General features: G+C 37.5%; 1 protein-coding gene across 2 annotated transcripts in view; it reads left to right on the top strand.

Annotated features, from left to right (window-relative positions):
* Nucleotides 1-14,049, top strand: part of MYO5C (myosin VC) — a 166,060-nt gene that overhangs the window by 88,348 nt on the left and 63,663 nt on the right. For both annotated transcript variants that reach the window (XM_075208009.1, XM_075208007.1), the window contains exons 19-27: nucleotides 2,175-2,386; nucleotides 2,550-2,715; nucleotides 3,371-3,517; nucleotides 5,009-5,173; nucleotides 6,952-7,045; nucleotides 7,145-7,208; nucleotides 8,381-8,561; nucleotides 12,944-13,037; nucleotides 13,832-13,895. In XM_075208009.1, the coding sequence (XP_075064110.1) occupies nucleotides 2,175-2,386; nucleotides 2,550-2,715; nucleotides 3,371-3,517; nucleotides 5,009-5,173; nucleotides 6,952-7,045; nucleotides 7,145-7,208; nucleotides 8,381-8,561; nucleotides 12,944-13,037; nucleotides 13,832-13,895 (1,187 nt within the window). The remainder of the gene's footprint in view (nucleotides 1-2,174; nucleotides 2,387-2,549; nucleotides 2,716-3,370; nucleotides 3,518-5,008; nucleotides 5,174-6,951; nucleotides 7,046-7,144; nucleotides 7,209-8,380; nucleotides 8,562-12,943; nucleotides 13,038-13,831; nucleotides 13,896-14,049) is intronic.

The raw sequence follows: 14,049 nt of genomic DNA, 5'->3' as shown, positions 1-14,049 counted from the left end.
GTCTCCACCTCTGGCAATTGGGGGTTACCCATAAGAGCATGTAAAAGATCCTACCCTCCTTAAACCACATGGATTTAGAATTTTGGTGGAGCCAGATTAGGAGATAATCCCACACTGTCTTTTAAATTGCTCATATACTAGGTCCATGTCAGTCTTGTGATTTGTGTCTGACAGCAGTGTGAGATATGACTCAGCTGAGATACCAATTATTTATGAGAATTAGGAAGAGCTAGGCCATTCTATTTTAGTGGTGCTTGTAGAAACTTTTTCCTCGGTTTCATTGTCCTTTTCCCCAATCAAAGCTAAGAATGAGCAATGTCATTTTCTGTCTAAAAAAATCTGAAAAAGTATATTAGGGATTGATGAACAACATATGCTTCTTTGGGAAGCAGACCATTTTATCACATTAATTTAGCCGGGCATGGAGTCAAGGAATGTGGACCACAGCCGCCCATTTAGTTTTCTGCGATACGTGTATATTTTTAGTTGCACATACCTCAAGATAAGTCCAACTAAAACAATGAGGTATTTCTGCATCAGGTATACAAATGCATTTCTCTACTCCCTGCACTAGTGTAGAGTTGCAGCTTCACAGTGTTAGTAAGTGTGAAAGTGTCACGGTTTAATGCAGGAATACAACTAAGGAGCCACGAATATGGTGAAAACATACAATGTTTATTTGCTGAAGAGTACAAACCAGAAGGTGTAATAATGAGCTTGCAGGGAAATGCAGAAGTAAATACCAGGTTCACAGATGATGCAGGTAAGCAGGAGGTATGGAGAGATCTCAAGCAGCAAGTAACCCAGAAGCACAGCAGAAAGGAAGCAACAACAGCATGTAACAACAATAGCCAGCAATGTGTGCTGGGAGTGACAGGTATAAGAAGGGACACATCCAGGTGCAAGGGATAATTAATGAACAGGTTAACTCCTAGTACAAACAAGGAGCACAATAGCAGCTCCACTCTCTCCAAGGCTACATAGATATTGTGGAACATAATTGTCATTGTCCCCTTAATATACCAGGCAAGGCGTACTTTCTATACAATAAGTGTTAGATAGCCAGAAGGTAAAACGAACATTGTTCTTAAAAGAACATGCAAAAACAATATAGAGTTTCACAGTGTTTTTGGTCCACCTACCCATCTTCTCTAGTGTGTCAGGTTACCTCCTAGTTGGTGCCATGGCATGCACCAGGTATGTATGGAGAGTGTGATTCCTCTCACAGGGTCCACTCAGGATTTGTTTTTGGATAATGCCAGGTGGGAGATCGCAACACATCTACTAACATGAGCAATGAGAACATGCTCTACTTAAATAACATTTTAAAAAAATACATTAATGGAAAATAGAGAAAAAGGAAATTTTTGAAATGGTAAGCTAATATTTTACTTTGATGCTGAATTAAACCTTAGACATTTCTAAGTAGTTTAATGCTGACATTGTAATTCACCTTGGAGCCATGAGGTGGCCTGCAAACCAAAGATATATCAGAGCGAAACACAACCTTCTGCAGCGTGTGGCTGGAACTGCACCTGCAGCATATACTGTAAGTGTGGAAACCCCAGATAGAGAAGTTGTAATAAGTTTTGAATATTTCATGTGGGTGATTAAAATAAATATGATTTACTTAAATAAGATGGTTCATGTTGAAGTTTGTAATAACTTATTGTATGCTTCAGGGCTTTCCTTATGTAGCCTTTTAGTGGCAATCTCCACCCTCCCCCAGGCCCCTACTTTTACTGACATAATGCTCGCCTCACCTGAGAGCAGAGAGAGGATAGCTGGCAGGGCTCATGGGGTGCGCCTTTCATTACCTTTCAGCCCACTAGGACAAGATGTGGGCAGTGTTTGCAACAACTGATTGTATTGACTGTGGCTCCTGTCCAGGTGACAATGGATGGGGGACCTGCACAGGTACTATCTCCCCTATGCACCCATTCCACTGAATCTAGTTCCTATAAGGAATACATACATTTTACTGAATGGGGTGTAGTGGTTGTCCAAAAGTGGATCACTCTTCACTTCTTTTCTGTAAAAAGAAAACATTTAGATGCATAAAGTGGCATTGAAGGTGACTGCAAAGTTAATTTTTCCAGTATGGTTGTTTATGTCTCAATATATTACAATATATAGTCCATGTATAATATCTCTTTTTCTTTGTGTATTTTCAGGATTCCAACCAATATCAATTTGGAAGGACTAAAATTTTCTTCCGAGCCGGACAAGTGGCATACTTAGAAAAATTAAGGTCTGATAAGTTGAGAAATGCTTGTGTCATGATCCAGAAGAATATTCGGGGCTGGGTACAGCGGAAGAAGTTTCTGCAAGCGAGAAATGCTGCAATTGTCATACAGCAATACGTCAGGGGACAGCGGAAAGTAAGGTAACCAGCCTGGGTATGACACACCGGTACAAAGACATTATTTCAAAAGGTTCATTTAGGCAAATGCAGCAATAAAGGGGCCAAATCCGTAATAATAATTATTGGATGAGACATTTTAATTGTGTTTAGCTCAAGTGGATCTTTCTTCTTGTCTCCTCTCAAGGCAAGCAATAACTGCGACTGCTATTAAACACACTTGGGCTGCTATCATCATCCAGAAGCACTGCCGAGGTTTCTTGGTCCGTCGCATTTACCAGCTTATTCTAGTAGCTGCTGTGACCATACAGGCATTCACACGGGGTCACCTGGCAAGAAAGAGGTATCGCAAGGTATGTTGACTAATGCTATCACTTAGTTGTTAAGGGACCAATCTTTTATTTACCAAATGGTGTGGTTCTAGCATTTTTATAACCTGCCATAGTCTTCACTACTTATTCCTAACCAGTGGTGTATTTATATGTTACCGACAGGGACACAAAAAAGTATCTGCATCTGTAAAATTCCTCTAAGTGCGAGGGAAAGTTTAATACTAAGTTAAATCTATTTCCTATAAGGAAAATATACATTTGTTACAATGTATCTATCAGAATTTGGGGGACAGGACTACAGATCATAGAGAGATTAGAAGAAAGACAGTCTGAAAAAGTAGTACTATTAATAGTAAAAGAGAAGACGTGAGACTCCGTATGATACAGATAAGGTTTTATGGATATTAGTTTGTTCATCTTATGTAAGTTAACCCATAAGCAAGTAAGGATATCCCAACTGTTTGTTAATATTTCAAGAATATTGGTCTGAGAACCAATTAAGTTGGTTTGTTCTTGCCAAAATGAAACACCAACATTATGTAAAGCACTTTGCTATTTTAATGGATGTTTAGCACACAATTTAAATTCATATTTATTTTAGGAATCTTTCACAAATTAAACTGCATTGCAAACAGGTAAATAATATATTTCCAATGGTTTCCTTTTATTTTTTAAGATGCGTGAGGAGCACAAGGCGTTGATACTGCAGAAGTATGCACGTGCATGGCTGGCACGGCGCAGGTTTCAGAACATCCGGCGGTTTGTGGTGAACATACAGCTATCCTATAGAGTGCAGCGACTACAAAAGAAGCTTGAAGATCAGGTAATCTGTCCTTAACTAGTTGGACCAACCAATCTAGGCTGCCCAGCATGGCTTGGATTCCTTTTGATTCCAACATACTGGCATATATTCCATGTAAGCCTGAAGAACATTCTGTCGTATATGGTGCAAACCAAGATACAATTTAAATTGGTTGTGCAGTCTTGGATAAACCCTTCCCTTTCCATAATACCGCCAAAGCCCCCTCACATAGAAACCACTTATGTCTTTGCACCTCCAATGCTTGGCAGGTGTGGTCAGGTGAGAGGTGCCAAAGCACTAAATGGTGTAGGTACTTTGCCCTCATTTAATGGAATTGCTTAATTACAGTGAATATTATTTAATTTTTGGTAGTAAATGGTTGCATTATTTTATTTTTTTCAGAGGGGGTGAGTCAATTTCTCTATTGTATCCAAAACAGTATAAATATAGTGAGAAAGTGCTTATTGAGTTTAGATATTTGACAGCAAACTCATAACCTGTAAGAGAAGTAGATACTGATCTGTTCTGTTAATGCACTCCTGAATCAATACACTTTGTGTAGCATAGTTAAATGGTGTAGAGTACACCAAAAAGAAAGAAAGATATGGACTCTATTAAAGTGAAGTGTTTTTGTGTGAAAGCAGGTCTCAAACATTTGCAAGTAAATAGTAAAACACTGTGTATATCTATTACAAGAATGAGCTTGTAAATATGCTAGATCACAATACAAGTGCATTCTTTATTTACATTTTAAGGATATCAGTAGCAGACAAACTCTGTGAGTACATGCCGATTTTCCTTTTGTTTTGCTTTAAATGGCAATAATTTTACACCATTATTGTCTTTATTTTATTATATAAATTTCCAGCAAAAAATGTTAAACTTCATAATATCTAAAGACTGCGTTTTATGAGTAAATACCTTATGTGCTTGTATGGGGAAGTAACATGTTGCAAAAAATTGTAAAGGTGGTCAGCAAAAACAAATTACATCATTCTAGTAAATGAAGGACACTCATACAATGAAAACAAGGCTCTAGTACACTTGTGGAATGTGCCATAGTTATGCAAGCAGCAGTCTGACATCTTCTCCTATAATTATGACTGCTGTGCCCACAGTGAGTTTGAAAGCAGAGTAATCGCTTCTTTAGCGGCCAAAACAGATCAGCTTGCAGAATTTATAGCTGTAAAGATGTCTAATGTGATGTTGGTATGAAATGAATATCTGATGGCAGAAGACGACTGATAGTTGTAGATGGAAAGTGCAATAATTCTACTCTAGAGTGTAGCTTGCAAAGAGAATCTGTCAGCCCCTGTATTCTGGATGTATAGGTGCTGTCATTTTCTATGACTAGTATAAGCAGTGATATCTACCTGATTTCTGATTATACACACAGTAATATTCTGGGAGATAAGTTTTGTTAAGCTTTAGGATTTTTTTTTATTATGTATGCTCAAAATATACCTTTAATACAAACTACATCAATTGTAACTGTAGTTTGTTTTGCTTTAGAACAAAGAAAACCATGGCCTGCTGGAAAGGCTAACCAGTTTAGCCACCACTCATTCACATGATGTTGACAAACTTCATAAAATGGAATCAGAGCTGCAAAAATCTGCCACACAAAGGAAGTCACAGGAGGAAAAGGGGAAGAAATACAAGGAAGATACTGAGCAGGTGTGTTCTCAGTATGGAGCCAGCTAATACCAGTCTGTATAGTGATTAATCCTGATATGTAATATGCACAGTTGGGGGTAAAAACAAGCTTTCAATCACTAAACTGCTTACAATATCGGTGTTCTAATTATATGTCAAATACAGTAGTATTTTTAAAAAAATCTAAAGTTAAAAGTATACTTATATTTAATCTCGGGGGACCATTCTCAAGTTATATTTATAAATGTTCAGTAAAGCATTTCAAGCAATCTAAACAAAACGCTCTATATGGATGGGTCATGTTCTTTTCATTTAATGGTGGTGATACTGCATTATGTACAGCAGTAATCCATCCACCTCTATTGTATTTCAGTGGTAGCAGGGTGCGATTAAGCACAAAAAAAGAGCTCTGTGTAAGGCACCTGATTGCCTAAAAGAATTGTGCTCCACCTGGATATTTTTCACTTATTCCCTAGTGGTGGGGCTGCCATTATCCCTGTCACTGCCAATAATACCACTTTTACATTGCCTCCTCGGTATATGAACCCTTGATATTGCCAGGGGACAGAGCCTCCCATCCTGGCAAATTACCGCGTCGACCGGATTCACGCTGAACCCGGGTCTGCTCGGGTCTCCATGGCAACATCACAAGAGGAGCTTTGATTGGCCTCTCTTGTGATGTAAGTTTTTCTTTTATTTTGTTTTCAATGGGTTTCGGTGAGACCGGGGTCTCACCGTTCAGACTGACCCAGGAATTAACAGGGGACCCGTTCACACTCAGCCTCGACTTGGGTAGTCAGGGCTTGCCCCGGCAATAACCCAGGTTTTTGAGGCAGTGTGAACGGGGTATAACATAGAATTTATGTCACTGACTGTACCAATGACATAGATTCTACGTCACTTGGCACCAGCTCCCACTTCATTCTGAGATGCAGCTGTCGGGCACATGAACACCTCTATTACAATAAGCACTTCCCTCCTAACACGTCAACCTGCCTCAGAGGCAGCTCAGTAATACACATCCTGTGATATATACAGCTATTTTCTTTACTTGCTCTTTAATACAAATCTGAGGAGGACTATTTTTAATACATGTAGATATCAGTTTACAAAGGACAGTCTTTAGATTCCATGAATGGTCTGTTAGCAGCAGAACCCATCTGTGGATGGTACCAGTAAAATAATTGAAGCATGAACTCCGTGGACCTGTCTGTCTATGATCATTCCTAATCTCTCCAGGATGTTGCCTAGTGTGGAACACTAGTGTCCAATTTGGCCACTGACTTGGGAGATAGGATGGCTGCAAGTACATGGCTCACATACAAGGGTTCAGATTGCAAGTAGCCTAGTTATTGCTGTCTCTTGATGACCATAAATGCTGGTCATTTCTGGAATCACATATGCAGTGATTTGGATCCAATATGGTGTCAAAAAGGCCAAATTGGCAGTCCACGTTGTTGTTTGTATGGGTAGTTTTTTTAGTTTGTCAGTCTAAACAAATAAACAAGATGATGACTGTTTTACCTGTAAAGAGCAGCTCAATTCCATCCATGTTCTCATGTCACCCTATTATTTGGAAAGGTATATTTGCAAACTCTGTTATGATCATTAATAACAGTGATTTATGTGTTGAATTCCTGATTTAATTTCATATTCATATTGTTGAGGATCGAGGAAAAGAGAATGGTAAAATAAATAATAGTAAGTTGACTGTGTGGTCACTGTTCCCTAATTAATTGTAATAAATTGTTAGTTGTTGCAAATTATGGCTTAAGCATTGATATTTTTTGTTATATTAGAAATTAACCAAACTTCAAGCTCAAAATACTGAACTTCTGGACCAGAAGCAGAAGCTGGAGGTCAAACTGGAGGAGAAGACTCAAGAGATGAAGGGTAAGTCATTTAATAGTTTTCCCCTTAATGTCTACCTCTATAATACAGGCAGTTGAAAACATATATTCAAGGTTGTATTGTTCTTTTCCTTTCATTAAGATAAAATGAATGAACTCACCAACCAACTGTTTGCTGATGTGGAAAAAGAAGAAAAACAAAGAGTGTAAGTACAGTTCGTTAAGTGAAGGATGTAATGAGTGCTTTCTGTAAGCCAATAAGGAAGCACCAATAGATCATTATTTTCTTGTCTTATTCAAATTTTCAAAGAAAATATGGATTACAAACATGGAGCTAATTGTACTCCCATTTTGATTCAGACTTGACATTTCTTTAAATAATTGCCTCTTATTGGTATAGCAAGTCTGCTAAATGCCCATCAACAATAGTAGTCCAAAAATAATGTAAGCATATGGAGCTGTACATACGCACCTTCTGATAATCTTTCACTTTGCTCCACATCACTTACGACATTGCCTGCAGCGTTCATGGGCATTTAAGCTTGTTATTTAGTACACTATGCTGCAAGGAGACTTTAAGAACATGCTTTGAAAGAAAGGCAAAATTACAAAAAAAATTTTTTTCATTTTTAACAGGCAGTGATTTTCAATGCACTTGTGTACAAATAGTTGTGCAAGTGCTACAGTTGCAAAGTAATACTACTACCTTATTTATTTCAATATTTCTTGTGGGTAATGATTGGCAGCAGACATTGGTCATGTATGTTCAAAATGGGGCACTCCAGTGTATCACGGAGTGCTCCGTTTTGAACATTTCTTTCCTTTCCCTTTTCAGTGTAGATTATCCTCTATGTTCTGGTTGCACCACCCAATTATTTGTCCGATATAATAAAAATAAATTATGTACCGAGCAGTGTTCCCTCTAAGCTGAGCAATCTGGAAATGATAGAGTTAAACCTGTATTTTACTAGGAAACATCCTGCAGATTGTGAATGCAAACCTTTCGGGTGGAGCCCTCATTAGAGTGACCTTTTAACTCTTTCCTTTCCAGATTGTTCAGCTTGTGTGGTGTTGACTTTTTCTTTTGACATTGGTCCTATCTGAGCCTGTATTTGTTATTGAATATAATCATTCTTTATCAAGGTTTAAATAATAATGCATAGAACATGAAGGAAACTGGGATATTTTCCTTTTAAGTGCAATAAACAATATAAACCATGCTATGGGTGGATGAGTAGGGATGTGAAAGTAGAAGGTAATTGAGACCCACTAAATTATCTTGGGGAAAAATGTCTAATTCCTACCCATTTCTCTGTCTGTGTTTTGCCCAGTGGTGTTACTGACTTATTCTATTACATATATTGTTCCTTTTACACAGTAAGCTTGAAAAACAGTTTGAAATCCAGAAAAGGGATTATGAAAAACAAATAAAGCAGCTGAAAGAGGAGATTGAGGTTCTGAAAGGAAAAAACAAGCAACTCTTACAACAGATAGAAGAACAGACAATATTCACTGATGAAATAAAACTGGAAGCGGCTCAGCTGTCTAACCAGGCAAAGGTAATAAAACTCAGTTTGTGACGTCAGTGTTTGCACACTTTAAGCTGCTTTGTTATTTATCTTTGGCGGAGCTTGGAACATAAGTTATGTAATTTGCTATGATATTTTGTATTTATGATGTAACATGATACATGATAACATGATTGCAATATGTGTTTACAAACAGTTTGTTCAAAGCTTCCTTCAAGTTATCCGAGGGCTAGTCCGTTGCTGATTTTATTTAGTGTCAGCAACCAGCCCACTTCTTAGCATTGATTGTTTTACAGGCAACTGCAAAGCCAATAAGTAGGCAACTCAGGAACAGGAAAGAAATATTGTATAACATTCCACATCTTGCCAGAAACAATATCAGCTCTAGCCACAGACCACCCCACACACTATAACTACAAATTGCAACAAAAATGGTGTAATTTCCTCAACACTTTACTGCTCCTCTGCACTCCCTCATAGGAATACCACATGGTCATGAGAATTTGTATGTCTTCCCTACATGATGCAATATGACTCCATCATGTTACATCATAAATTCTAGATACATAAGGATGAGAGCTGCATCCCACATGCACTGGAGAATTTGGATGTCCTCAAACAATCTCCCGATACATTGTAACACAACTCAGCGCAGTGCATCAAATTCATTCAGAAACACAGTCCTTTAATATACTGCTATATTCTGAAGAGTGCTGTCTTCTACACCACTTTCATAAGAAGATGTGCTGGTCTCCACACTGTCTTCTCTGAGGTCTTCAGTCTGCTCTGTCAGCAAGTTTTCTGTTCAGTTCATTCTTGTCCTTGCTCAGCAGTTTCACTAGAGCCATTGGAACTCAAATGATGACTGCACCTACAAAACCAACATGCTTTACCTTAAACACATTGGACTTACAACATTGCAACTTTTTGAATATAGTGCAATCCAGTACATTCAATGATTACTATTTTATTATGTGTACTGCACACCACACTCCTTAATATTGTATTTCAAATACCTTCAGGACTTTCTGTGACGGGTAAAACTAAATCAGAATAAAGGAAGAATTAAAATTTGACTTCAATTTTGCTTTCATGTAAACTACATAGTATGACACACTTACATGCAGACACATACAACTGCACACTTGCACATTCACATCCCATAATGGCAGTGTTACATACAGGCACATGGGGTCAGACACCATTCTTTATTTTATTGTTAACTCTTTCAATAACAATTCTCAGATTGTGCTGTGGCTTAGTATAAAATTGATATGTTTTCCAGAATGGCTTTCAGCACAGAATTTCATGTATTTAGCTGACACTGCATGAGGTCACCTCACACTTGTAATTTCCTGATTCCCGGATGAATGTTTTAGAACTCTCCTGCAGTGCTTCCGGGATTCACAGATACTGTCCTTATGTAACAGAAAATCCCCAGGCAGTGCTTGTAACATCAACAATTAACAGGGGAATTTACGAATTAACTGGTTGTGGGAAGATATTTGTCTTAGCTTGATTGCCTTGTTTCCAGTAAGTTAAATTAATTACAACTGACTGTTTTATGCAGCACAGTAAGCTGCATAATTAATCTTCATCAGATATGCTAAAAATAGAGTTTTCATGTATACACATGGTTGATAAATATTGTATATTTTCTATAGGTCAGTCTTTTTATTATTGTACATAGGACAATAACACATTTAAAGAACTCCACATTGATCTTTAATTCTAGTGTTGAGTGGATTATTAATGTTTGTTCTCAATTGAAAAGCGCTACGGAATTTGCTGCCGCTATATAAATAAATGATGATGATGATTTACCATTACAACCTTACTTGCATCTGGGGCACTGTTTGCCTAATCTGCCAGGATTTGGAGTCTTCCAACCATCCTATTTCTGTCTCTTGCATAGTAGCCTCGCTTGCCTGATTCAAGCAAGTAGAAGTGTTGTTGACACCCCTCCGCTAGTGCAAGCGTCTTTTACAAATAAAGAAAAATTCAGAAGGGAGGGGCAATATCAACTCTGCTTTTACACAGGTGGGTTGGACCACTATCCATGAGACCAAGGTGGGACCATTGGGGCTCCAAGGACATGGCGAATCAGTCAAACAGAGCATCAGACCTAAGTATGAGACAGGATTTATTAACATAGTGGACTTCATTTATTGTTGTGATTTATTGTTTTGGGTAGAGGTTTTTTTTTTTTAAATCATTTTGGAGCGTGACCATGTAGATGTTCTTGCTTTTGATGATTGCTAGAATTCATTATGCACATTCTATGTGAGAATTCTGAGCATAAGCTGTAAGGGAGAATGAGCAATAAAAGGATGGAAAAATTATTTAATATTGTTGTAATCCTTCATAGGCAAAAGTGACGTGAATTGTGAAGTACTAATTGTGAAGTACTAATTAAGTCAGTCACTTGCTTAGCTTCTTTCTGAACACTGAAATAAATTGTATTAATTCTTTTGCATTTGGAATCCCCCTCAGAGCTCCTGTGCTCACCACTGAATTAGATGACCACAGAGAAGGAATATAAATAAATAGATAGATATAATATAGATATATATAGATATATAATATATATATATATATATATATATATATATATATATATATATATATAGATAGATAGATAGATATACATCAAAGTTATGTTCTAAATTATAACAAAAAAAATTATAACTCAAGGTTTATTTTAAATAAACAAGAAAACACAGTTTTGTCATACTATGCTTTGTCGTACTGTTGCATAAAAAATTGTTTTAGTGAAACCTATTTAATCACTTTCCCTAATGAAGGAAATGTATATGATAAACAATACTTTACAACTGTACCTGAACCAGCTACTTAGTGGGAGATGTTTGAAAAATTAGGGAGATTGGTAGTTGAGGAAGGAGTGGGGGGGTCACAGTGCTGTAGAGGTCAGAGATAGACATTTAGAGCAGGGAGGTATACAGCCACTTTGTGGACACTGCTCAACCTCTGAAGTTTGCCAAGATTGGTTGCATTAAGCTACTTAGCAACCACAGCTCAGACATAAGTTGATGTAAGACTAATTGTCCTGCATGAAGAAGTAAACTGAATGCTGAAACTGATGTTGACTATAAGAAACTGTGTCTAGGATGCAAGGTTCATTCCGTGCGGTGCAAATATATATTTGGTACATTTTTTAATCAATCTGTGCAGGATATTTTTGTTTTATTCCTATTTCCTATTAATTCAGATTTATTATTAACCTAGTTACGGCATGTTCAGCAGGGAGGAGCAGATATATGCGATTAGTGTTTGCCATTCACATGTCTGTGTATTCTCCCTAGTCTGAGAGTGCTTCCTCTTTCTTCCATGACCATTACATAGTTTTGTTTCCTGGATATTACATAATATATAAAGTTGATGAATTTCCTTTTACATTTTTGGCAAAGTCGTTCATAGAGTTCATGTCATCATTGCCTTATAAGCTGTTGTTTGAAATAACAAGATGAGCTGGTTTCTCATTTATTTGTGAACAACTTATTATAATGACTATTTTCTGTTTCACTTAAAAGTATATTAAACGACCACTAATTATAAAATAGTTGGCTTAATACAACAAAAGACAGCTTTTCAGGACTAAAGACATTCAAATTAAAATTGCCATTACATGTTTTCATGTTTTTGCTATGTTTAAGTCTATTAAAGATCATACCAGTCAGACTCTGATAACAGACAGCAATAGCTCGCTCTCACCTGCATAGTTAAAGCACGGTACATACAATATTAAATATCTGAAGTTCTGTCAAGGTATGAAGATTTTTTAATATACTGAAACAGGAAGGTTTGGTCCGCACATCTAAAACACAAGCCAGACTGTAAAAGCTCAAATACGAAGAACATAATAAATAATATATGAAGAAATATATGTATCAAATATAACAATATCTGGGATAAAAATGAGGTGTAAATTGTGGTCAAGTTGTAAATCAACCGACAAGGTGATTTAATTTATACGTCTACCTACACTAAGGTGGGGATTTAGTTGTTGGCGATGTGGCGCCGGATATGAGTGGAGATTCCAGCCAGAACATTGGCGCAATGTGTCTCCATGGATGTTCCAGAGACACATTGTACTGAATTGAATCACACCCTAATAGTTTTTTTCTGAATCTAGGAACTTCATTTGTTCAGGTATATGGGGGCAGAGGTGGGAAAGAATGTTCATTTTATATAAGTGGGCATCAGATTTGATTACACTTTTTGTTTTCTGACTTTCACCACATACTCTCTTTTTTTTATCATGCATCATGATTGCACAGTTTCCAAGACTTCTGAAGACTCTATGCAGTATGTAAAAAGATATATGATTGCAGTTAATGCATGTGTCAATACCGTAGTTACCTCTGATCCATCTTCTGCCATGTGTTCTACAGAAAATACCAGAGTTTGAAACTCAAATTGAATTACTAGAGGTCCAGTTAAAGGAGTCTGAGAACCAGGCACAGTTACAGAAGCAAGAAATGAGGGGTAAGATACAGTGGGCCCGCTGTATTAAGGGTGAGGGGTGTGAAAACATCTGGAAATGTAAAAGAAACAATAAGTCAGCATGCATCATGTAAGTGTGTGGCTGTAAAAAGTAAGTGTGTCTATTTGTCTTTCTGTATTTTGTTCCACAAATAGATGGACAGATCCGGCAGGTTGGTGCTTGGCTCAAGTGGCCGGATCACCAGGAGCTTTTTAGTACAGGTGTCAGATGACTGCACATATAAGCCAAAATCGGTCATTTATCATCTGTAACCACAATATGCCTGGAAGGCTTTTGTTCAATTTAAATTGAATCATCTACGGGCGTGACGCAAGTTTAGGGGCAGCACAGTAAATCAGAGTGAACAAATTGCACTCTGATTCACTGCTAGACTGTGACTCAAATACTGTACTACGGGCTTAGACTCATGAGAGACAAATTATCAAAATTCATGTGAAACTAAGCTTAGTCCCCCTCCGCAGCACCAGACACAGCTAGAACTAGCCTGCCTATTCTGTGTAAAGAGGTTACTACTTTCTCCCAGTGTAGGGCTAGCCCTGGGAGTCACCTCACAGCCAGCACAGACAGGTAATCCTTCTGTAGAGAAGTTTTATTCTTAGAGATTGCTGGCTCCTATCTCTTAGAGAGATTTGTTGAGCACTGATTTGAAACGTCAGAACAACAAGTGATTTTGGTTTAAAGTTGGTACGCAGGTGTGGCGTATCTTTATGTGTCCTCCTCTGTCCTTACCCATTGTTTGCCCACACCCAAATGCAGCTCTTGTGTTTTATTCCAGATAAGATGTCTGAAATGGCCAAACAGCTTTTGGACAGTTTTGAAGTAGAAGATGTCAAAAACAGGTATTCATATTTATTACGGCTTTCACCTTGTATAGAAATCCAAAGTTGTGCAGTGTGTGGGCATCATTAGAAGAATTTGACACTATCCAAGTGGTAGGTAAATGCATAGATGAGGGGAAATCCAAGAAAAAATAATCTAAATAAGTATGTTCAG

The sequence above is a fragment of the Mixophyes fleayi genome, chromosome 4 (assembly GCF_038048845.1).
Source record: "Mixophyes fleayi isolate aMixFle1 chromosome 4, aMixFle1.hap1, whole genome shotgun sequence".
NCBI classification, from domain to species: Eukaryota; Metazoa; Chordata; class Amphibia; order Anura; family Limnodynastidae; genus Mixophyes; species Mixophyes fleayi.
This window is presented reverse-complemented; position numbering and strand designations above follow the sequence as displayed.